Here is a 26,667-nt window from a genome sequence, read left to right as displayed (position 1 = left end):
GTTCTTGAAAAAGGACTTTAAGGGCAATAAAGCCCCTACCCTCATGTGTTGCTAGCTCCAAGCCGCATACTTCAACTTGTTGTCGGGGTTCCCATCTCCCGGGGTGTGGCAACTTCGCTCGTGGGAGGTCGGAGCTCGATGTTAGGGTCATTTTAGGTTTGTTTTAGAGATCGTTTTAGGTTGTGTTTTTAGTTATTTAGGATTGTTTAGTGCAGATTTATGCTTGTTTTCTTCTTGTTTCAGGTTTTAATGGTCAATTGCATAATATGGAGTGAAATGAGAAAAAACATGTTAAATATGATTAATAAGATGGATTTCGTGTTGATTGTGGAGTTTCAAGACATTATGTGTGGAAACATGGTGGAAACATAGACAAAATGACAAAAAATTGGTGGAAAACGTGCTTCGGAGCACTTCCTGCGACCACAGGAAGTGTGTCTTGCGGTCGCAGCTCCAGAGAAGTTTTTGCATTTCTAGAGCATTCCTGCGACCGCAGGAATGACATCCTGCAACCGCAGGATGTGTCTAGAAATGAGAAAAATGCAAATTTTTTAATTAAGGACTTTTTAGTCATTTCAAGCTTAACGAAACACTAATTAGGTTAAATGACGATTAATTAGACAGAGAGGGGCATTTTTGGAGGGTTGAACAGTGGGTGACGACGGCGGAGAGCGGAGGACACCATTGGAGGATCCATTCTTGAGTTTTCTTCATCTGTCTTTATTAGTTTTATGTTTGTAATTGAATTCTATGGCTGCTAGAATGAATATTATGAGCTAATTTCCTTTTAGGGCTATTATGTGAATCTTTTGGAAACCCTTTTATGGATTAATGCAGAATTATTGTTCTTCTTCATCTCTTTCAATTCCTTAAAATCTGTGTCATTTGTGCAATTATTGATTGATCACCTTTAATTGTTATTTCATGAATCAAATTAAAATCTGAAAAGTGAAATTTGATATGCTTTGATTGTTTGGATGCAAATTCAATTTAGAACGAAAGTATCTAAATTGTTTGCCTATTTTTTCTAAGTTACGTGTTTAATGCCTTCTTCATGATTCAACTTACCTTAGAAATATAGGAAGTTGTCATTTAGATTGAATTTTATAAATCTTAACCAGATTATGAAGTGTTTTTGCAACTTTTTCTTGAATAGGGAGAATGGGATATAATTCTTGCATTAGGAAATTAAAGGGTGGAAAATAGAGGATCATAATTGTCCTAATTTCATTTTCTCTGTTATTTTCTTTTTAAATTTTCATTGTGCTTCGTTAGTATTTTTCTTTATTTAAAATCTCTGAAATTGTTCAATCAAATAGAATTAAAAAGATTGGTTGATTGGTAATTGATAAATCAGTCCTTGAGGACGATACTTGGTTTTTACCATTTTATTACGAATTGCGACTGTGTGCACTTGCATAGCAAAAATATCGCAACACTCGACACCTCAGCGAGCCCGATAGTTCAATATTGTGAAGGGCCAAGATGTCGGAGATCTTCCCTAATGAAGAAATCGAGCTCCAATAGTGCTCGGCCTCGAAGAATTCTCTCGTCGAGGTGGGAATAGAGGTTGACTGTGAGGTAGAAGGGGGGTTTGATGGTTCTCCCATCAGTGAAAATTGATGGTCCCCCGGCTTGAAGGCGATTGTCACTCTAAGAGTGGGATCGATGGGGATTGGTCTGGGCTCGGGGTCTGGATCTGGATCCGGGTGGATGGCGACCCTAAGTCTCTTCCTTTTCCTCTCCTCGACCTTGTCGATTTGACGTCGAAAGTGATCTCGGGTATCTTCTTGCTCACGCCTTAGTTGGTACTCCTGAATCAAGCGCTGATTCCAAGTGAAAGGTGACTCTGGGCTTGGAGTTTTTGGTGAGTAAAGAATTGCGAACTTTGACCCCCACCGCTTTCCCGAGTTCTGCGGCATCTAGCAAAAGAGCAAAATGGTGAGGGTTAGGCGAACAAGAAATCAAGAATGAATATTAGGATGACTTAAGCTCGAATGATCGAGGCTACGGGGCAAACTCGATCCAAAGGACGAGGCCAGTCTCGGAGCGTGTATCCCACGGAAAGGAAGGAAGGTGGATTTATTTTTGAAGATCCTGATATTTCAGGGAAAAAAGTTGGCGGTTACTCAAAAAGTGATATTTTTGGGAAACGTGCAATTTAAAAACCCTAATTTTGTACCCAATATCTTGGTGTACAAGATATGTCATCCGAAATTCAAAAACTCAGTAGAAGAACCATATTTGGGTCTTTTACACAGATTCTGGGTTTGGAACCCATGACATTAGAACTTAAGACTAATATTTATCAGCTAAAACACTCTAGTGTGCAAAACTAGTGAGTGAACCAACAGTGCAACAATATAAACGTGCATGAAAACAATGTATATATACGGGCATACAAAGCTATGAACAGAGACTTACACAATGCAATCGGCGAAAACAGAGAGATTGATGATCGAATAAGCGGTTGCAGAAACGATCTCACAGAGTCGAAGAGGCCAACGTTGCTTTGTCTTCTCGGCTTGGAGAACATGCAAGAGCTGGGCAAAGAAATTTCTGGTTTTTTCTTCTTTTTTCTCTCTGAAAGCTTGAACGTGAAAGTAAAGTGGGGAAGATGAATGGGGATATATTTATAGACCCCTGGGAAAGTTAAAAGCCAAACTAATCTAGGCCATTGGCCAGATTTCGTATCCGATCCGACGGTCAGGGACCAATGAAATGATAGTACCATAAAGTTGGCAGGCGAATGAACGTGGGCAGGGTTTCAAGGCACTCAAGTACTTTGATTGGTCAATACCCGGCTGACGCGTGTCCACTCTCGAGTGTATTTGATGGTACAGTTTCCAAGAGGAGCAGTTCAAAAGTTTACTTCTCATAGGATTCGAACTAATACTTTTGAGGGGGCAAAATGTTACACACAGATTTCGAGACAAGAGGTTATGACCTCAAAAACTAGGCTCGTCAGGTGTGAGCTCGAAACATATGAAAACATCATATGGTCCAGTCGTATGATCTCTGAAGTAAAACAACGACCTCGAAGATGTGTAACCTCGGGATATTTTCTGAGTTCGAATGGCACGACACTGGGATACATCTGTTACCGATTGTCTTCAGATAAAATAGTCCGAGCTTGGGAAGTACAAGCTCGGGTGTGATAGCTTCGACAATATCTACCTATCCCGAGCATGGCCTGAAGTTGGGTGGCAAGTTCGTAACAGTTCCATAAGTCTTGACAGTCACAATGTCGATTGCTGATCTCGAAGACCTGGTGAGTCACCTGGGATAGCCCATTACGTGTGAACATATTTATTGTTGTGTAATCCTAATATTTAAGGGACACCATTTAGTCTGTTATTTGTTCCCGATTTTTATGGGACGTTTCCATGTATATAGGAGATATTGCATTTAATGTCATTATTTGAATTGATGTACAAAATATCTTCCTGAAATATGTGGGAATGAACACTGTAACCTTCCCTATAAATAGAGGGGGAATGACCACTTGTAAATGATCGATTTCTGATTTCTTGAGAGAAAGCTCTGGATAATTCATCTCTAAAGAATTTCCAGAAAATTCTAAGTCTTAATAACATAGACTCGTAGACTAGGCATAATTAACTGTTGAACCACGTAAAAACCTTATTGTTTTTCTTTATTATTCATTCGCTTCATAGTTTACATTGTTTAATTGTTCTATGATTTAAGTTAACGAAAAACGACGTCAACAGAAATCGCTAATCGTATTGCTCTCTCAAAATCGATATTATTGAAGATATTTTGATAGAAATATCTTATTTTACAAGATTTTATTAATACTTTTTTAGTGTAAATTATCTGTCAAAATATCATGAAAATGTTGTGAAAATATCATTGTCGACAAAATATCGATTTAACTACATATAGTATTTTTCCAAAATGTTGTGGATAATTTAAAAAAATATATAATAAATATCGAACAAAACATAAAAAAAAAAAAAAAAAAAAAAACCATTTTATAAAAATGAAAACATAATCATAGAGGCTCTTGTAAGTAATTTTTTTGTGGAGAATCTTGTAACTAAATTTTAACAACATTTCTTAACCTCACAACTATAGAATAAGATCTACTAATAATCTAGTACCAACAGAATTTTTAATTATATTCATCTACTCGTTTTTGTTGGTTTAATATTAATACTTACTTGTAAATATACTCAAATTCTAAGATTGTAGAAATAATACTTTCGAACTCCTAATAGTTTGTTTTGGTATTGATATTTTTCTTATTAAATGTGTAATATATTGTCGTACTTATATACAATAATTGTGGAGATATTTTCCAATATATGGCTAATGTTAATGTATGTATTATTGAATGCTTTACATTTTTTAAGATTTTACGAAGAAAAAAAATTAAGAATTTATCTCTAATTTTGATAAAGTTTTGGAAAATCTTCACCGATATCCATATTTTTTCCAATATTTTCATAAAATCGAAGTATGGATATTTCTGTCGATCGATATTAATATTTTTATCCTTCAAATGTCTCTAAACAGGTAGGATCAATACTAAGAGAATAATATATATAGATATGCTCCATACGATAACCCAAAATAGTCATACAAACTATAAATATAGTAACTAAGTCATATTATTTTCTTTATTAAAAGTCTCATGGAAACATATATAAAGTTTTTTGTTCTCCAATATATATGACACGGTGATCTCTTTATTATTTTCCTCCTTTACTTCATAGGACAAACCAAAATAGCCTGGAAAGGAGAAGAAGAATATATAAGAAGAAGAAAAAATGCAAGATTTAACAAAATTGCAAATGAAAAGGTAAATAAAGTAGGGGTTGATTACAACATTTCATGTGATTGTTGTCGTAGCAAGCCAAGCATATATAATGAAATGAAGTGCTTAACTTGGATGATATGCTTTATGGGAATATGCATTACGGTAATGGCAGCATTTTTCTTTCTTTCTTTCTTTCTTTCTTTCTTTCATATTATTATTATGCTTTCAATGCTTTTAAAGTGCTCTAATTTTTCTTTGAAAAGCATCAAATTTAGTTCCTAATTCTTTAAGAACATGCTTGCTTTATTAAAGAGAATCAATCATCTCTTCCTACTTAATGTAATTTGATTTAAATTGGCTATATATATATTTTTTAAAACTATTCTTTTACCCTTTTATTGGGTTTTGGATTTAGAAAAGAAAAAAAAATCCAAAATTTATTATTTTCTCTTGCTTGGATTCAAATAAAAATTTCAGATTTAAAAAAAAAATTAAAAAATATATATATAATATAATTTTGTGGTCATTAGCTTAGTGATACCAAGTCTCTCCTCTTACATAGAGAATGTCTCAATTTCGAATTGTATTCCCATACAAAAATATATATATATAGTATAGTTTTTTAAAATTTAAAACAAAAAAAATATTAAAATAAATCACTAGGAAACTCCATGAGACAATTTTTTTTTAGCAAATTTCAATATCCAAATTATCTTATTCAATTATGTGATATGTGGAAAAAAATGCATACACAAGAGTGCTATTGTAATCAAGTGCCATTTGGCTTCATTTTATTGGCCAAGAGAAACAAAAAAAGTAAGGTTAATTTTTCACTTTGAAAGAGGCCCTGAGTTCAAACCAGTTTCATTGTGGTGATCCGAATAATTTACATATCACATCAAAACATAAATATATCACTTCTATGAAAAAAATTTACTTAATAATTTATTTAATCTAAATATTTATCAATTATATTAATATAAATTTAAATATTATAAATTATAATTATTATAATAATATTTAATATAATACTATATATGTAATCATTATATTATGTTATAAAATATCATTATTATAATAATATATAATACTAGATATTTAATAACTATATAATAATATAAATTTAAATATTATAAAATATTATTATGATAATAATATATAATTTTTTTTATTAATTATATTAATATGAATTCAAATATTATAAATTATTATTATAATAATATTTAATACAAAACTAGATATTTAATACTTATATCAATAAAAATTTAAATATTATTATAATAATAATATATAATGCATAATCTTAATTTTTATTAAAAAAATTATCATGTTTAAAAAGTTATTATATTATATATATTAAAAAATATTGTAAATAATGTTTTGATTTAATTTTTTAATTAATATGTTTATGTTATTTTTTTATATATAATATTATTTATTTATTTAAAATATGTATATCACAATAATATAAATTTAATAAATTATATAAATAAAACTAAGCAAATGTGCATTGCACGTTGTTTGTATCTAATCTAGTATATCTCTTCTATATAATAAGTGTGTAGATAACGAAAATTCTTGATTTTAATGGTTTTTTTTTTCTGTTAACTTTAACGGAATATTCTTATTTTAACATAATATTCTTATATTTAACGTCAGATTGTAAACATGACTTAAATTTAAATAAAATTAAATAAATGAATAATTAAACAAATTAAAATATGACATTTTTGAGATATTTTACAAAGATAATTATTTAAAAATAATAAAACCATATATTTTATAACTTAAATAAAATTTAATTAAACTTAAACTTAATATTATATTAAACATATAATATATAATATTTTGTTTTCACTACTAAATTAAAAAATTATAACAAAAATATACTTAAATAACAAAAAAAAAATTAATTAAAATATGATATTTTAAAGATATTTTATGATAATTTGAATAATTAAATCATATTTATTTAAAAATAATAAAAGCATACATTTTATTTTTTTATCTTATAAATTTGTATGATAGTTTGTTTTTTATCAAATTATTAGAGCTATTTTTCTTCATTAAAGTACATTATGAGATACATTAGAAACTAAAAATAGTTGATGCATGTATATTGCTGTCTACACTATGATTTTTTCTATTATTATTTTATTTCTATAATTAATTTATTTTTAAATATTATTATATATTAAAAAAATAATAAACATAATTTTATTATAAAATTACAAATAATGTTTACTAATTTAATACTATGTAAACGTGGATTAGACGTTCTGTTTGCCTAGTGTATATACTCATCATCTTCTTATTTTATAATATTAAAGAAAGAAAAAAAAAACACTAAATGTGAATGAGTAGGTGGCATTGTTATTGTCATTAAGTGCCATTTGGCATAATTATACAGGGCAAAAGATATGGGGACCACTTGTCAATTTTCATTAGGCTCATATGTAAATGAGTGGCCCCATAAAATAATGGCATTGTGCCAATCAATCAAGTGGATGTCCCTTTCTTTATTCGCAAGTGGCATTTCATGATAACAAGATTACATATCGTTCGGCAGTATTTTTGGTCACACCAATTGTTGAGCCATAATTGGCTTCTTGACTCAGCTACTTACCTAAATATATATATTTATATAAATATCAATTGTAAAATGGTATTTATCAAATGTGAATTGAAATGTAAGTGCTGTTATTTGTTGTTTCTAATCATATGCCAAGTGACCAAAGGAAAGAAAATTTGGTTTAGAAACAAGGAAAAAAATTGGAGTCTAAATACTAGTAGGGGAATGTTCCAAAGTGATAATCAACTTTATGACCTTTGATAAAGAAGGTAAAAAATTAGCAAATATTATTCTTTTTGTGATTAGATTGATAGCTTGAGGTTGAGGATTAGAACAGAACAACCCTAGTAATCAAACTTTTACATGATAATAAACACGTATTAATTTGATGGTGACATGCACACCTAAACATTGTCCCACAAACCAGAATCATGAAAGGAACATCAATAATTAAGAAAAAGGCTACAAATAAAATTGTTTATTTACTATATTGTTTTTCTTTTAGTTAAGAAAAAATTATGAATTTATCACTCAGCATATTTAACCATTTTTTATGATTAAATTAGAATAATAATTGATGACAGACAAAATTTTACCTCAAAAAATTATGATCACTTATATTCAAAGGTTTTTTTTTTTTTTTAAATTATAGTGTTTTTTCAAAGTGAAGACTTATACAAGTCAATGATTAAAAGTTATTATTAAGGGTGCCTACATTCACTTCTTTCTGAGTCATAAAACTATAAAATACTTTTTAGAAATGGTTATAATTTAGTAAGAAGTAATTGGACCACATTTACTTCTTTATGAGTCATAAGCTTATATAGAATAGATTATGAGCTACATAAGATAATGATCAGAGGACAGTCCAATCAAACAAATTTGTTCTCTTTTTCTACTAATGAATGCGTGTAAGTGCACTGCTAAAAGAAAATAGCTCTTAAAGAATGCAATGATTTCAGGTGGGGCTGGCTGGGGTATATAACATTGCTAGAACTAAAATCTCAGCCAAATTTCGTTCAAAAGCCTTAATCATAGACCTGCCATGTTTGCTTCCCATAGAAGACCAATTTGATTCTGATGGTTATGGTCTCTCAAAATAATAATAATACTAACTTACGAAAATTCCAGCAAAAAAGAAATCATAACTTACGACAAAATAGCATACGAAAGTTACACTTATTTAGAAGTAATTTAGTACCACGTTTACTGTAATTTTATATTTCAACTATACAGATTAAAAAAACACGAAAAAGATCAACTGGTGATTGTAAACATACCTCAACAAAGAAGCAAAATAGTACTACCTTAACATTCAAATGCTACTCAACTCTAATTTCCTCTAAAATTCATGCATATTCTGAAAAAAATTTCCTTTCAAGGGGGTTCAAATTTATCTTTACACTCGAAACGTTTGCCAATTTTGATATTTTGTTCAAAATGTTGTGATGGAATTACCAAAAATGCAAAAACAGAAACAAAATCTAATAGAACAAATGGTTTACAACATAAAAACCCAGCTAACAAATTATTCCAGAATACATTTTGTTTTCTATTTGAAGAGAAAATAATGCTACAAAATTTTGAACTGGCTGATTCCTCAAAAAACAGTAAAAGAATACAATTGTGAGTGTGGTGGTTGCTACTTGCTTAGAGTCTCATCTCACGGCTTGCCTTTCTTGTCATTTCTAGTTCTCTTCCTAAATTCTCTGTTCTCAGTGGAGTATTGTTTTTTTATTAGAAGATTGCTCATTGCTTTTTTCACAGCTTCAGCAGCAGCCAAGAAATCTTCTTCACTATAGGATAAACTTCCCTGCAGCTTCTCAAGCAGTTTAGTTCCTGCAGGAATCTCATTATCTTCCAGCACAAATGGCCCCTGCTGATCAGAGTTGGGACTGGTTTTCTTGAAACCAGAGATGACTCTCACCCGGGCCAAAGAGGGGTGTTCTGAAACATGCAGATCAGAGACACCAGTAACCATCCACAATAATCCCGTGGCGGAGCAAGTTCTCAGGCTAGTAGGAATAAACGTCCCTCCGCAGATTGAAATCACCTGTTCGGATTTCATCATTAAAAGAAGAGCTACATGGTGCATGTTTCTTTCAAACAAGTAATAAAAAATTACTTTCAACATCAAAATTAAACATGGAAATGAATTCAGGGTATATTCATCCCGAGGGTTCATCTTTACTTATCTTTCCCAATCGAATTAGGCACATTTGTCATATTAGATCCTGATTAGTTCTGGCCCTTACCTTGGCACCAGAGAGAGTTCGTGAAGAAAGATCGCAGTTTAATATCACTATCCCTTGCAAGCTGCAATAATATATTTTTATTTTGTATCATACAAGGTGTACCAACAGGAAATTTCATTAAGAGAGAACAGTATACAAGGAGAAGCGGTCAGGAATTTGCCTTTGAACAGCAACAGCAACAAGTGAACCATCAAGACTGGTGCACAGATCTGTGACAGCAGAATAACACTCCGTTTCTCCACCATTTGACTCTAACAGTCCTGCCTTCAGAAAGAAATGAAATCAAGTAAACAAACATACTATAAGCAAAAATTGAAAACAGTGCAGTCAAGATATCACAATAATTTCCTAAATCTGATTAGCAGGCTTGAGTTTAAAATTGGAGCTCCTGTGCCACTCCATTTTTTTTAAAAAAGAAAAAAACGAAACCTCAACTTGTATTATGATAGGCCACCGTTGACCTTTGTGTACGCGCGTAGAGGCAAGGGCAGTAACAGTGAGGGTACTGAGCTGGCATAGTTTGTTATATGAGAGATGCTAGTGTATGGGAGGGTAGAGGGTACTTGGCTAGGGAAGGTATATGTGTATCGGGCACCAAGGGAAAAGTTAGTTATTGATTGATTGAGTGTGTAATCAAAGGGAGAGAACTAGGCTCTCGAACATCCTAGCTATTCAATACAGACAGTCATTCATTTTTCTGGCCATTTGCATTCTTTCTGGGTTCTGTTTTTAATTTTCTGTGCAGGAGACTCTACCAAAGTGGTATCAGAGCCACCGAGACCATGGGACCGAAGAAGGATTTCACAACTTGAGCTGGTGGAGGATCGCTTGGAGGCCGTTCAATCGGAATTTACCCGGAGTTTGGAGGAGGTCCGATCTGAATTCCAGCAGCTTCCGAAGGAGATTGACTTGCTGAAATCAGAGGTTCAGCGAATACCGGAGATCGAGAAGAAAATGGATTTCATACTTCTGAAATTGGCACAGTGGTTACCTCAGTCGGAGAAGATGACTTCGCATTCGACCGCAGCAAGCATCGATCGTGGTCGACAAGCAGTAGAGGGCGACGTTACATCGACCAAGCATCCGAGCTCACCTCCGTCGACTGTTTCACCGATCGCACACCCGGGAGCTCCACCGTCCACGGCCGTTCCGGACACATTGCTTCCGACCCAGATTTTCGGAACCGACTACAGACCTCCACGAATGGAGCTTCCACTTTTTTCGGGGATAATCCAGAAGGCTGGATCTGCAAAGCGGAGAGATATTTTTTGTTAACGAGGTTAGCGGAACCTCAGATGCTAGAAGCTACCATTGTTGGGCTGGAAGGTGATGCCCTAACCTGGTTTCAGTGGGAAAACCAGCGAAGACCCATTCGTTCATGGGCAAGTTTGAAGCATCAATTATTGCTTCGGTTCCGCGCAGTTCCCGTCGGAACGGTGTCGGAGGAGTTCATGTCAGTTACCCAGACGTCCACAGTTCGTGATTATCGCCTCCGTTGGGAAGCTTTGGCCTCACGAGTTCCCGACGTGCCAGAGCATATCCTCGAAGGCAGCTTCGTCAAAGGTCTGAAGGAAGAAATTAAGGGGGCTCTGCATATTTTGCAACCAGTTGGGCTGGCCCAGAGAGTGGAGGGCCACCAACTGTTCACAACGGACCAAACACCGAGAGCTTCAACACCTAGGCCCAATCTAAGTCTGATTGTTCCCTCTCGGCCACCCATGCACTACGCATTCCCGAAACCAGCACCCACTACCGTTCAACAACCTTCATCATCTTCGTTTGGTGCGACTCAAGCTTCTGTAAAAACTGCAAGAAACCCACCAGTCCGCCGGTTGACAGAAGCTGAATACCAAGAAAAAAAGGCACGGGGAATATGTTTCAGATGTGACAAAAAATATCACTGCGGGCACGAATGCGACCAGAAGCTTCTTCAAGTGATGTTGATTATGGATGAAGAGGAAGCCAGTTCACCATCCGACTCTCCTCCCCCAACACCTGATTCTGAAGAAATCTTAGTTTCTGAGGAAACATTAGCCACCCTTTCATTAAATTCATTGGTGGGAATAACATCAGCCCATACCATGAAATTGGCGGGACACATTGGGCAGCAGGCAGTGACGGTCCTTATCGACAGTGGGGCTACCCACAACTTCTTATCGACGGACGTGGTAACGGCAACTGGTATTCCAATTACACCCACCACCTGTTATGGCATTTTACTGGGTACCGGTGGCAAAGTTCGAACGGAGGGAATATGTTCTCAAGTTGCTTTGGATTTGGGCGTTGTGCGCGTTGTCGCTGATTTTTTACCGCTGGATTTAGGTGGGGCGGATGTCATATTGGGCATAAAATGGTTAGAAACCTTGGGTAATATGGAGGTGAATTGGAAAACGATGGTGATGCGCTTTGAAATGGCTGGAGTTTGGGTAACATTGCAAGGGGATCCGAGTTTGTGTAAATCTCCCATCTCTTTGAAAGCGATGATTCAGACAGTAGAGCACGATGGCATTGGGTTTTGGGTTCAGCTGGGTAATTTGGCAGCGGAGGTAATCGACGAACAGCCACAAACGCCACTGCCAGTGGCCCAATTACTCAGTCGTTTTGAGCTGGTTTCTTCTATGCCATCCGGACTTCCACCTCCACGAGCAAGGGAACATTCGATTTTGTTGAAGGAAAGGGTGGGGCCTATTTTGGTGAGGCCTTATAGGTACGCTCAAGCGCAAAAAGATGAAATAGAGCGGCTGGTTGTGGAAATGATGCAAGCAAGAATTATTCAACCAAGCACCAGTCCGTTTTCTAGCCCCGTGCTACTTGTGAAGAAAAAAGACGGCAGCTGGAGGTTCTGCGTCGATTCCCGTGCTTTGAATAGGGAAACGATGGCTGATAAGTTCCTTATTCCTGTGATAGACGAGCTCTTAGATGAGTTACATGGAGCCACAGTCTTTTCCAAGTTAGACTTGAAGTCGGGATATCATCAAATAAGGGTGGCAGCAAAGGATGTGGAGAAGACTGCTTTTCGCACTCACGAGGGAAACTATGAGTTCCTAGTTATGCCTTTCGGCCTTAGCAACGCCCCAGCCACATTTCAAGGCCTAATGAATGAGGTGTTTCGTACTTTCTTGCGAAAATTTGTATTAGTATTTTTTGATGATATACTTGTGTATAGCAGGTCACTTGAGGAACATTTGGGTCACCTTGAGATAGTGCTGGAACAACTAAGGGTGCATTGTTTATATGCAAACAAGAAAAAGTGTTTATTTGCTCAACCAAGTGTGGAATATTTAGGGCACATCATATCAGCTGAGGGCGTGGCAGCGGACCCTAAGAAAATTGAGGCAATGCAAAGCTGGCAGGTTCCTACATCATTGAAGGCATTAAGAGGATTTTTGGGACTGACGGGCTATTACAGAAAGTTTATACGTGGGTATGGGCAGATTGCAAAACCGTTAACTGACCAGCTGAAAAAGGACGCTTTTGGATGGAATATGGAAGCCGAGGAAGCATTCAAGACCCTCAAAGCAGCTATGTGTACAGCCCCTGTGTTAGCACTTCCAGATTTTACAGCCCCATTCATTGTAGAGACAGATGCGTCTGGGACAGGATTGGGTGCGGTTTTGATGCAAAACCAGCGACCCATAGCTTTTTTCAGCCAGGTACTCTCAGTTCGGGCTAGTACAAAATCTGTTTATGAGCGAGAATTAATGGCAATCGTGCTAGCAATACAAAAATGGAGACCGTACTTGTTGGGAAGGAAGTTTATTGTGAGAACAGATCAAAAAGGCCTAAGGTATTTGCTGGAACAAAGATTAGTGGCAACTGAACATCAAAAGTGGTTAACTAAATTGCTGGGTTATGATTTCGAAATACAGTACAGGTCGGGGTCAGAAAATCGTGCGGCTGATGCATTATCTAGGCAGCACAGTGAGATAACTTTCGCTGCCATTTCGATACCCAGCATTGTATCCATACCTGATTTAAAGGCACACGTAGTTTCAGACCCAACTCTTTGCAAGATAATGCAAGATTTGAAGCAAGGGAAGGATTGCGGGGGTTACTCGCTAGTTGGGGACTGTTTGAAGTTTAAAGGACGCGTAGTACTGCCCGTGTCATCACCATTTATTCCTCTTTTACTGCAAGAGTATCACAGCGGCAATATAGGGGGACATTCTGGTGTTTTTAAAACGTTCCAGCGGCTGGCAGCTGATTTTTACTGGGCTGAGATGCGGTCTGCGGTTCAAAAATTTGTGGCTGAATGCAGTATTTGTCAAAAAAATAAATATGTGGCCCAATCCCCTGCTAGGTTACTTCAACCACTGCCTGTTCCAGACCAAATATGGGAAGATATATTGCTGGATTTTATTGAGGGACTACCCATGTCGAATGGTTTTGATTCAATATTGGTAGTGGTGGATCGCCTAAGCAAATATGGGCATTTCATAGCACTTCGGCACCCTTTCACGGCAGTAACGGTGGCTGCTGTTTTTGTCAGGGACATTGTCAAACTTCATGGAATTCCTCGTTCAATTGTGTCTGACAGGGACAAAATCTTCATCAGCATTTTTTGGAAGGAACTTTTCCGCCTACAAGGGACATTGTTGAAGAGGAGCACAGCATATCATCCACAAACAGATGGCCAAACAGAAGTGGTGAATAGATGTCTCAAAACATACCTCAGATGTTTTGTAAGCTCTAAACCGAGCCAGTGGTCGAAGTGGTTGCCGTGGTCAGAATATTGGTATAACACAGCCTATCATTCAGCTGCTGGAATGACCCCTTTCAAGGCTGTTTATGGTCGCGACCCACCACCTCTAGTCCGATATGAACCAACCAGCACGCGGGTATCAGCGGTGGATCAAAATCTGCAATTGAGAGACGAAATTCTGGGGTTGTTGAAACAGAATTTATTGCGGGCTCAACAAAAAATGAAGGCACAGGCGGATAGAAAGATAAGGGATGTCCAGTTTGAGGTAGGAGACCTCGTTTACATTAAATTGCGGCCCTATAGGCAAAGAACTGTTGCCAAACGACTTAATGAGAAGCTGGCCCCAAGATTTTTTGGCCCTTTTCCTGTTACAGAAAAGATCGGGAGTGCCGCTTATCGTTTACAGCTTCCACCAGATGCATCAATTCACCCAGTCTTCCATGTTTCGCTGCTGAAAGCTGCTTTGGGACCTAATCAACAAGCCACCAAGCTTCCACTAGGTCTGACCACTGATTTAGAATGGACTCTGGAACCCGAGGAGGTGCTGGATTTTCGGCCAGGCACCCACAAAGCACCACCCCAGGCGCTCATTAAGTGGGCAAACATTCCTGCATTTGAGGCCACTTGGGAGGATTTTCGAGTAATCCAAGACCAGTTTCCCAGCTTTCACCTTGAGGACAAGGTGCGACTTCGAGGGGGCGGTATTGATAGGCCACCGTTGACCTTTGTGTACGCGCGTAGAGGCAAGGGCAGTAACAGTGAGGGTACTGAGCTGGCATAGTTTGTTATATAAGAGATGCTAGTGTATGGGAGGGTACAGGGTACTTGGCTAGGGAAGGTATATGTGTATCGGGCACCAAGGGAAAAGTTAGTTATTGATTGATTGAGTGTGTAATCAAAGGGAGAGAACTAGGCTCTCGAACATCCTAGCTATTCAATACAGACAGTCATTCATTTTTCTGGCCATTTGCATTCTTTCTGGGTTCTGTTTCTAATTTTCTGTGCAGGAGACTCTACCATATTAGTAGTGAAATTAGTACAAGCAATGATAGGCAAGAGCCTGAAAATAAAAAACATCAAAACAAAATTATAAAAATACAGCCATTCTCCACATAAAGCAGAGAAAAAGGTACATTCTTAGACTAGGCACGACCTTCATCTCCTTCAAATAATTTTTATTTCTTTCAAACCATACAGCCCACCAAATAGGTACCACCCTGGCTCTCCATAGCACTTTTTGCCACTCCATGTTATTAAAATCCAATTAACTAATGTTCTCTTTTATAAGTACTTTTGCAGTGTAAAATAAAATAGCTTCCTAATAAAATTTTAGAAATATCATTGACATCTGTTCATCCAGGCTGTGTGAAGCACCTATCTCTAAGCCAAAAAAAAAATATTTGGCTCCTGCATAGGGGTTAGAGAACCATGTACTGCTGGTTCTTTTAAATGTTTAATAATTCAAAAACAAAAATATACTTAAATGCTAAATAAATCAGCCTTGCAACATAAATATTAAAAAAACAACAGAGCAGTCAGTGGGAAGAAAAATAATACCTTTTCTCCAACTTCACAAGTATTAAGAAGAAATCCTGAAGAAATATCCCACAAGCGAACCTGCAAAAAAAAAAAATTGTGACCTTTATGATTAAATCCAGCAACTAAAAGTACAAGCAATTTAAAGGGCATAGATTTAATATGATAACTCACTGTTGAATCACCACTTCCAGAGACAATAAACCCCTGGGGGTACTCCTGAGTGCAAACAAAGGCGAGGCAAGAGACAAACCTGCCCGTAAACACCAAGAGGATAAAAGAAAGAATACATACATCAATTTCTAGCAGATATTGGAGAGTTTATACTGTTTTGAGAAGCTAACAACTCATACTCTGACGCTTAAAATAGAGTAGCAAACAAACCATGATACAAGTACTTAAGTCTGCACTCTGCAAGATTTGTTATAAACACAAGCACACAACTATTAAAAAATAGTAAATAACATTTGACGCACTCTGTATGACCAAGGCAAAAGCTTTGTATCTCATGAGCTCCATCTAAAGGCTTCTTGGGAAGTACAGTCACCTGTTTAAAGAGTTATATGTTCAATAAAGAAAAATAAGCATATATCTACTTTAACAGGACAGAAATAAGGATCGTTGATTACCCGAATCTTAAAATCCCGGTCAGCACTAACAACATACTTGCCATCTGGTGAAAACTCCTGCCAAAAAACATAATTAAACGGAAGTTGTTCAGTGTTCAATTATTGTCTCCAACAAAATGAACTGAAGAGAGAAAAAAGTAACATTATAATTCCTTTTTTATAAGACACATTTACAAGTAATTCAAGGCCAAACCACTCACTAGCTTACCCAGCTACTTGAGCTAGCATTAGGTGACTAATTAACATTGTAATGTAAAAATTCAAAAAGTGAAAAACTGTTGAGAAGAATGAAAATGAGAAATATTTTTACATTAAAAACATGAGAAACAAAATCCAAATTGGCCTAGAGGATTAACAGAATCTGAAATTTATCACGAGGATCCATCATCCAGCAGAATTAACAAAAACATGTAAGAAGGGTAAGCTACACCAGTGATAGGAAATAACTCACCAGGCTGGTGATGATACTACAATAGTGAGATAGCATTGGAGCTGCCTTCTTATTCACGACATTTTCTCCATCAGGCCCATCAAGTTCCACAATCCAAACTACTCCAAACTTATCAGCAAAACAAACATATAGACCATCATTACTTATTGCAACAGCACTGACTCTTTTCTCCGAGCACCTTTTAAAAAATCCAGCAGAACATACCGTTTAGTGTCTGAGGTTAAACACAAGTGACAACACACAACTACATACACAAAAATGTAAACTTTCAGTTCCATGAGAGATTAAACCAAATCTAAAAGTGTCACGGACTGTCATCATATCCGATGGAGCAAATATAGTTTTGTTCCAACATTTGATGGAAATTATAAAGAATAAAAAATGATCACCGCATTAAAGATAACATTATGTAAATTGGGTATCAAATTCCATCATCAAGTACCCATTTCCACCATCAACAAAAATCCGTGTACGTTCATAACTCACACAGTAGTAATACAGCGCCACGACTCGGTCGACCATACTTTGACGACTTTATCATCACCAGCAGAAACAAGGAGCTTCCCATTTGCTCCATAGCGAATAGCTCTGATGGAATCCTTATGGAGAGATCCCGAGGAAGAATTATCTTCTAAAGAAACAGCACAACCCTGACTGTCAACCATAGGAAGAAAAGTTCAAACATTGTCCAATATGTATTTTAGTTCCAACAAAAGTTAATTTTTTTTCTTCTTTATGTTCTAACTCATGTAAGTTCCGAATTCTAATAAATGTGGCATTTTCAAGAAAATTCTGGCATTTGTCTATATGACCAAACAAGCTGAAAGTTCGAATTTTGGCTATTTTAAAAAAAAATTATAATTGAATTATTGAAATTATGGAAAAGCTGCCAAAATACAGAGAATAGAAATATCACCGGAGGTCGAAGACTCGGAGTTCCGATCCGACAGCGACGGCGACCGATTCTTGTGAAGGATGAACTGCTATCAAGGCTGGAGCTACCTCACTATCTTTGCTAGATTCTCCAAATTCCGCCGGAGGGTCTTCCATTTTTGCTCCGACCCAAATACAAGTGCAAACAGTAAAGCCCCAACCAATTTTCCCTGCTAAATTTAGGGTTTTAGGATTTGCTTTTGCTGCATAACTGGGGTTTTACGGGTCAAACGACGAGGAAGAAGACCAAAAGGGGTTTATGATTTGGAAAAATTACATCCTTCACTGTAATTAAAAAAAAAAATTACACGGGCTTAATATATTTCATCTATTATCAATTATAAATTTGTTTTTTTATTTTTCTTATTTTATTGTCTTAATATCATACACAAATTTGAATTAAATTTGGGCTTTGTGACTTTTTTTTCTCTCCATTAATATTATTTTTTGTAAATCCTATAATTGATATTTTTATAGAAATATCTTTTTCTTATGAGATAAATTGGTGGATTTAGTTGTTTCCCTTTATTATAATATTCGGAAATGTTTGTTTCCTTTTATTATACTTTTCGGAAATGTTTGGTTTCTCTTATTATAATTTTCAGAAATATTTGTTTCCCTTTTTGTGAATTTTGGACAAATAATGTGCTTCCTTATTTAGCCTTTATTGTCTCATTTTGTTTTTAAAAGGAAAAAGTATATTGCAAATATTCGGTACTTACCCAAAGTTGTTTTTGGAATATTTGCTTATATATCTTTCGTGCAGCTCAAGGATTGCAATCAGGAAACTGGTTCTTAATGTCATTAATTATTGTTTCCTTTTTGAGCTTGTTTTGATCCGGCACAGGTCTGAGTTGTCCCCACTGATATCGCATCTGTCGGATCAGCATTTTCTAAATAAGGCAACTCTTCGACAATCAAGAATAACTTCTATGATTCTTGCCTTTATTAGAAGAATTATTTCTCAGCCTTTGTGAGCACGAAAAATAACTCTATAAATAGGGCTCTAAAGACAATAAGAAAAGTGAACTCTTTGGTGCATTATTCGTGAGCATTATTGCAATATTTGAGAGAGTTCCTCTTTGTATTCAAGATCATAAGTATTCACGTGATCTTGTAGTAATATGTGTGTTTAGTTTTTAGTGGTGAGTTTATACCATGTTCATGAGTGAATACACATTGTAATTCGAACACAACGTTTATAGTCTTCGGGAGAAGATTTTTACAAGCCTTGCGTCGGGAGGATGCAAGCACTCGCTGGCCATTGAAGGGAGTTCAAGTGGTTGAGCGTTTCAATCAAGATCAGATTAGTAAAGAGAAGTACAACAAGTTGCGGCAAATCTCAAGAGGGAGTCTTGTTTTGTTTAAGTCAATGTTTTTGTACTTGTGATTCTTTATTAATTGGTTTTATTCTCTGGGCGTGGCCCCAAGGAGTAGGTTATCCGAAAGGGTTTCTGAACCTTGTAAAAATTCGTTATGTTCTTTATTGTTTTGCACTGTCTTTTTATTGTGTTCAGTTTCTGTCGTGACAAGTTTGGATTCTGTCCCGACAGAACTGTAATCTGTGTAAACAGTTAATTACCATTCCGCACTTTAATTAATTCACATGGTTTAATTAATTTGGTAATTACTAAAAATGGAATTTCACTTTTTATAATTAATTTGTTTACAGTCCTATTTTTATTTAAATTGATATAAATAATCTTTCAATTTTATTATATATATTCATACATTTTTGTAACATATATTAATAGCAGTAGAATAAATAGTGATAAAAAATATTATATTGTTTTGAAAATTATAGCTAGTCAAATCTTAATCTAGTTAAAATTTAAACTTTGTTGGAAAATATATTTTAAAGTTAAAAAATTAGCTTTGTAAATTTTGTAACAATCATGTTAAATAAATTTATAAATATTTATGTAAATGTTAGTTACAAAAATAAACTTCTTGATTGTGAAATTAGTTTTGCAAACTGTTGTTACAAAAATGTAAAACTTATTTATAAAATTATTGTAATTCATTACTTTGTAACTGCATTTTTATATAAATATATATATAATAAAGTATTTTATAAATAATGAATATCTTAAATTTATATTTTTAAGTTGTATAATATAAATTTGATGGTTCTTGTAATTTTGTGGTACAATATTGTAATAAATAGAAAAATATAATATTTTTATGTAAATTTTGGTTACAATTTCTTAACTATAAATTATTTTCGTAAATGTTATTTACAAAAATATATTTTCTAGTTATGAAACTAGATTGTAAACTATTGTTACAAAAATAAAAAATTAGTTACAAATTTGTTCGTAAGTTTTATGTACAAAAAAATACAATTCTAAAACTAAATTTTGTAAATATTATTTACAAATATGTAACAGATATTTACAATTTTGTAATAGATATTTACAAGTTTGTAAACGTTGATAAAAAAAAATTGTATTTTACGGCTTTTATTTACGATTTAAAAGTCACTCGGTATTTACAGTTTTGCCTCTCCGCGTTTTTATCCAAAAATTCCGTATTTTTGTAATGCACCATATTTTTCATATTTTTTTAACTTTTAGTGCATTTTTGTAGATTTCCCTTATGATTTTGGGCTTAAAAAAAGCCCAATATTTTTTTATAAATAATTTTTGGGAAATTCATAGAAATATCTAAAATTTTAAAGAAAAATACTAAAAATACGTAATCGGTAAAAAAATTACAAAAATACAAATGGGCATAATCGTAAATATAGGTATTTTTTTAAGCAAAATTTACAAATTTACAATACAATTTTTTTGTAACTAAAGTTTATAATTTGTAACTAAAATTTACAAGTTTGTAACTATATGTTACGATTTTGTAAACAACATTTACAGAATAACTAGAAAATTGTAACAGACGATTACAAAATTATTACAAATTGTTATCTATATTTTTATAATTTTTTTAAAATTCCATATTTTTCTTTTTTTTTTAAATTTACAGTGCTATCTATAATTTTCTATAATTTTTTTTTTTTAAAATGAAGAACTTATTATAAATAATTTCAAGAAATGGAAATTGGTAGAACTCATTCTCATGCAAAAATTAGAGTGTCAGTAAAAGCATTGCAATCATTGGTCTCTCTTTAAGTGCTAGAATCCATCATGTGACAACATGTAATTTGTCTAGATTAATCTAGACATTTAATTTTTTTTATTTAAAAATATATAAATAAAAACCCAATAATAAATTTTCCAATCCTTGTTGTATATATAAAAAAGGAACTAATTAAAACTAAAACTCTAAAATAAAACCCAAACAAAATGAAAAGTACTTCATCATTAAGCTTCATCTAGGTCTACTATTGGAAAAAATCTCAAAGAAAATATTAGGAGCAGAAGAGATGGAAGATTTGAAATTTCATTCTTGGCCCCCAAAACCAATGAAGGTAAAAACAACTTGTACCAATAAAAATTTCAAAACTAATAGAAAGTGTCGTGTGTGAGTTTGATTTTTTTTTTTTCCTTTTTTTCCTTTATCTTATTACTAGGTTCAAATAGCTAGACTAGATTTTGGTGAGTTATAAATATGCTCAAATTTGGTGGGGTTTGCAGGTGGAGGGTGAGTGTGGATATTTTGAATGGTTGGATCCTCCAATGTGTGACCAGTCAAAAAGAGTGATTTCAAGACTGTATAGGAGGATTCGAGTTTTAGAGAGTAAAATATCATCAGTGTGAGAACTTGAGGAACACACATTCGCCTATTTAATGAGAACAGAACAATGTGGAATACATAGTTGTGATGAAAGTAGGTTGAAGTATCGCAGAAAAAAAAATTCAACAAAAACAAGAGAAATGTGGCAACATGTATAATGGTTATCATAGTGGTGTTGTGGTGAAATTCTGAAGTTTCTCATTTTTTTTTTCTTTTTGTAAGAAAATGTTTCAAGTTTCTATATAGATGGTTTAGGTTGATAAAAGTTCAAGTATTAGGTGTTGAAAGTGATTATGTTTTTATATTGTATTGATTTCATCGTATGTGCCAAAATTATTTTCAATTACGAATGAAAGAACATGAAAGAAATTTAGGAGACATTGTCCCTTGCAAAGTAAAATTTACTTTCACATTGAGTCCTAAAGTTTTTCATTACAATCATAAACAAATCTTATATAGGTATGTGAACTATAAACTAAATTGGTACATTATTTGGATTACAGTAAAATACATAGACTATATCTAATTCTTATGAATAAAGAGTTATAAAGTCAACATCAAAAAAATACGAGTTACCCTGTTATCCCCCAAAAATGCTACAATATTAATGTTAAAATTATTGAACATATCCTCTAGCTTGATCATAATTTTTAAATGGTTGAATGGGATGGACCACGGACCAAGATTGGACCATTTGGGGATCTGGAGAGAGTTGGTTCACTTGCACTTGGTGGACTTCTAAAGACTACAGTATTCTCTCTAGCATTCTACATCATTTTCCTTTCTCTTGTCTTCAAAGTGTGCTCACTTGGGCTCTTGCTTGATCGGTGCCCCCCCCCCCCCCCCCCCTTCTTTTCTCCACCTAAATGAAGAAACATAAGCATATTAATAAAATAGAAGACATTTATAAAAGTTTGTTGATACAAGTTTTTGCGATATTGTACTAGTGGTGTTGTTTCATTTTTGCATGTCAATCCAAAGTGTCTAGATTGTCTACAATTGGTCAAGTTGTTTTTTTGTTTAATTGTTCTTATTTTGTTTGAACTTGAAGTGGATGACTCATCAACTTCCCTCTTTGTATTTTGTTTTGGTCTACCAGTTAAGTTTTTGTCACCAAGGGATAGATGGGGTTGTTGCCTGTCTTTGGCTATTTATCAAGGCACGACATAACCTTAATTGTCCATGCATAGGTTGCTTCAAATGTAGGATTCTTGTAACACTCATGGACATAATCAACAACCTCTACGTTCATGGCCCAAATACATGCCAAAGCACATCCACGTGGAATTATTGTTAGCTAGAATCTCCTACTAGTGCAACTCTTGGTGTCCAAATTAACAATAACTACCTCTAAACTCTTGTAGTAGATGTGGAACATCTTGGCAACAGAACATGTGTTTAAGCAATGTCTAGTAGGTGTGCACACGAGTCAGATTTCTTGGATTTTAGATTTTCGAGTTCGGACTTGTTGGATTCAGATTATCAAAAACATCCAACGAAACCCGTTCGAAAGACTTCTATAATATCCACTTATCTGTCTTTATGGGTATTTCAGTATTTTTTGTCTTGTGATGGAAATTTGGTAATTTAATACTCTTGAGGATATTTTTGTATTTTTGTATTTTTGTGAAATTACGTGTTATGTGATTTTATGAATATGTTTTTGTGATAATTGTATCTAAGAAAGATATATGTTGGAAAATACCGAGGGTGCTCGGTTATGTATAAAAGTGACGAATCACGTTTCCATAAAGTAATAAGCCTTTATTGTCAAGAATTATTGAAATAAGGGTCATAATGGAATATAGATAACTTAAGGGGATTAAGTTAATTATGGATTATGGAAACTAATAGGTTAGTGGAGAATTACTAAAAAGGGTTTAATGAAATAGTTGGAATGACTTAGATCAAGGGTAGGATGGTAATTTGGCGATAGCGAATCATTATAAATAGAAAGTGAGAGAAAAGGGTTAGGGTTTCACTCACAATTTGAAATTGGTGGTTGCTCTATCCATGGTCAAAGGAGAGAACTCTCTCTAGACTAGGGTTCAAGATCTAAGAAAGAAGAAGAAGAAGAAGAAAAAAGAATTTCTCCAAATACGTATGGATCACTAGACACTCGTGTGGGGGCTTGTTTAGGACATATTGGAAGAAGATTTTCATGGCTTGCGTTGCTATACATGATCTTGGGGTAAGACATTTTCACACTTTTAAAGTGTCTTTGATTATTCTTGAAGCTTTGGGTTATGTTAATGGTGGTTTTCATTAGAAAGCATGGTAGGTTGGGATGATTGGTTTATATGCATGAGAGAGACTAAGATATCAATCTATAATGGTCAGAAACATGCTAAGGTTGAATTTATTAAGTTATGATTGTTGGTTTTAAAGATTGGAAAGATAGCTTGGGGGAAGAAGTTTTTGTAATGCTCCAATTTCTTGAAACGTTAACTGACTCTTACAATAATTAGTTTTGAAATAAAAACACCAATTTTATAGAAAAATCCATCGTGAATAACAAACCAAACGAATGAAACTTCAGAGTTTCATAGTTATCATAAATAAAGTATAATAAAACAAACTTTTAATTCCGACAATAAAACTAAAACATCATTCCAAAATACTTAATACATTTCTCACTTAGTAGGCCCGATCCTTTGTGGTCGTTAAATCCTTGACATGTACGCCCTTCTCCAAAGCTCTCCAACTTATTGCATTGTAACAACATCTTTGCCTTTACCTGCAACATAGAGTACCCATAAGCCAAAGCCCAACAAGAAGAGTTGTGTAGGACACAACCCCAAAACCTTAACTAGGAATTTAAATCAATGACAATAAAGGCAAACATAACGTAAAATGAAATATCGTAGCCCAAGTTGAGTTGGACAAGTGCAGTGAGCACATTATAACGTAAGCATGCAATTTCAACATATCATAAGCATGCAGTTTCATAACATAGACATGCATTTTAAAACATAAGCATGCCACACAGTTATCACATATACACACCAAACATATAAACCACAATTACATGTAAGTTATTAAACATACTCATACACTAGAATATTCATGTATTAACATAAACATATTATAAAAGACAAGTTCTACCATAAAAGTACGTCAAGCGTACACCCTGAGTGTAGGTGTCCACTCTTTTTACCTCAAAAGCAGCAACAATCCACACACCCTAACACGTCTCTTCATGTATCCTCAGTGAGCCTAATCATAACACATAACATAAAAGTTTTAAAAACCTCAACCAAACCAAACCAAACTATATTAAGATACACTAATATTCTTTTTAAGGCTAATTCATCCCCACAATACCCCTTAAGAAAGTCTTAAAACTCTACTGTATAAAGCTTCGTAAAGGTGCAGACTATATATCTAAATGGTGCATTATTATCTTCAAAATTTGTGTTTCTGGGCAACTGGTGTTGTTGTGCCAGTGCCTAGGTGTGGTCGTGGTCGCGCTCATAGAGCACCAGGGCAAACCAGCCATGTAGCGCGGTCACGCTAGGGGCTGGGCGTGGTTGCGCTAGGCCCTTTTTCTGGAAATCACAGTTGCGATTTTTAAACCTAAGAATCGACCCAAATCATAAAATCTGACTTTGAACCTCTACAAAATCGATCCTAACATGTTTCTAACCTTAATAACTCACAAAGATTCAGCTCTAAACATGCAAACAACCTACAATGTAATGCCCCGGATTCCCTATTGTGGTTAATGGCTGGTTTAGTAGGCCGGGAGGGCCATAACTGTTTAATTATGCCATTAAATGTGTTTATGCATGTTTATGAGAATTATATTATTATATGATGTTAAATGCATGCTTGTGAGTCCACATTTGTTTACAGGGGTATTATGGTAATTTGGCCCGTTGAGGGTATAATTGTATATTTGTATGTGTGATAATGATATATTGTGAGACCACATTATAATGTGGATTGGTTCGAGTATTCCGACATGAGACGATCGTTAAACGTGATTATCGGTTTGGTCATAACAGGTTTGAGCTCGGGGCTCGGGGTGAGTCTCGGAGTGATATTAAAGGCTATCGCGTTACCGGGGATTTTAGGGTAACGGGTTATGAAATATTGGAGTTTGAGGATATTGAGATTAGCGGGAAATGGGAAGCGTTAATTATAATTAACGGGTTAAGCTAGAAGTACCAATTTTACCCCTAGAGTAGTTTGAAAGGCTTTAGATGTCACAAGGGCATTTTGGTCTTTTTAGGGGAGGATATATATAAGGTTTAGTGGCTGAAGGTTGTGGAATAAAACAGAGAAAAACAGGGGTTAGACTCTTCTCTTCCCGTACCTTCCCATAGCTTCCTCTTCTTCATTGCTTCTTTGAGAGTTTTGTGTTCTTGGTGATAATTCAAGCTAGAGGAACTCAAGGCTGGGTTGGAGCACTTGTGTGAGCCTGTGTGGGAGGTTTAAGCTAGTCTCAAGGTGAGTTTTGGCCATTAATTTCAGTTAGTACTCTGTTTTCGTTCTGGTTTTTAACTCATGGATTTTGATGTGGGGAGTGAGGATTAAAGGGAGTTTTTGGTGTTTATGATTGGGTTTTGGTGAGGAGGTGTTATAGGTAAGGTTTGGGGGTTCAATTACATGTTTGGAGAAGGTTTTAAGATGGTTTGAGGGACTGGTTTGAGAGGAAAAACGCACAGGGAGAAAACTGGTTCGTGTGGCCAACTTAGCCATTCTGGGCTGGGCGCCGCGGCGCAGCAGGGGAGCGCCGCGACCCTTGGCGTTTGGCAGGCAGGGAGCCTCTCTGTCTGGAGGCGCGCCGCCGCGCAAAAGCAGGGAGGGCCGCGGCCCTTAGAGCCAATTTTGCTAAAATAAGGTTTTTAGCTTGGGGATTCAAACCATAGGCCTCGGGGTTGGACCTAGTACCCGGTTGGGTAGTATTTGATGTCTCGGGGGCTGGGATTTGGTTTGAGAACCCTTGGTTATCATTTTTATTGATGAATCCTATATTTTGGTTATGACCAGGTGACCGTCGAGGAATTTAAAGGTTGATCGTTCTCAGGGGTCGTTCATATTATAATACTCACTCGAACCAGAGGTAAGAAAACAGTGTATGAATATAGTTGCACCCTGTACAGGTATA

At 35.0% G+C, this 26,667-nt stretch overlaps 1 protein-coding gene across 1 annotated transcript; it reads right to left on the bottom strand.

The window, feature by feature from the left end:
• Nucleotides 1–8,819: 8,819 nt before the first annotated feature.
• LOC133791703 (uncharacterized) lies at nt 8,820–18,126 on the bottom strand. The gene is made up of 10 exons (XM_062229623.1): nt 17,845–18,126; nt 17,415–17,582; nt 16,929–17,106; nt 16,478–16,534; nt 16,325–16,395; nt 16,023–16,101; nt 15,870–15,929; nt 9,771–9,874; nt 9,611–9,671; nt 8,820–9,408 (listed from the first exon to the last, which is right to left on the bottom strand). The coding sequence occupies exons 1-10, from the start codon at nt 17,976–17,978 to the stop codon at nt 9,019–9,021; spliced, it is 1,302 nt and encodes a 433-aa protein (XP_062085607.1). The 5' UTR covers nt 17,979–18,126; the 3' UTR covers nt 8,820–9,018.
• Between the last annotated feature and the right edge of the window lie 8,541 nt (nt 18,127–26,667).

Source organism: Humulus lupulus, chromosome 1, assembly GCF_963169125.1.
Source record: "Humulus lupulus chromosome 1, drHumLupu1.1, whole genome shotgun sequence".
NCBI classification, from domain to species: Eukaryota; Viridiplantae; Streptophyta; class Magnoliopsida; order Rosales; family Cannabaceae; genus Humulus; species Humulus lupulus.
Note: the sequence above shows the minus strand (reverse complement) of the source record. Positions and strands in the feature narration are given on the sequence as shown.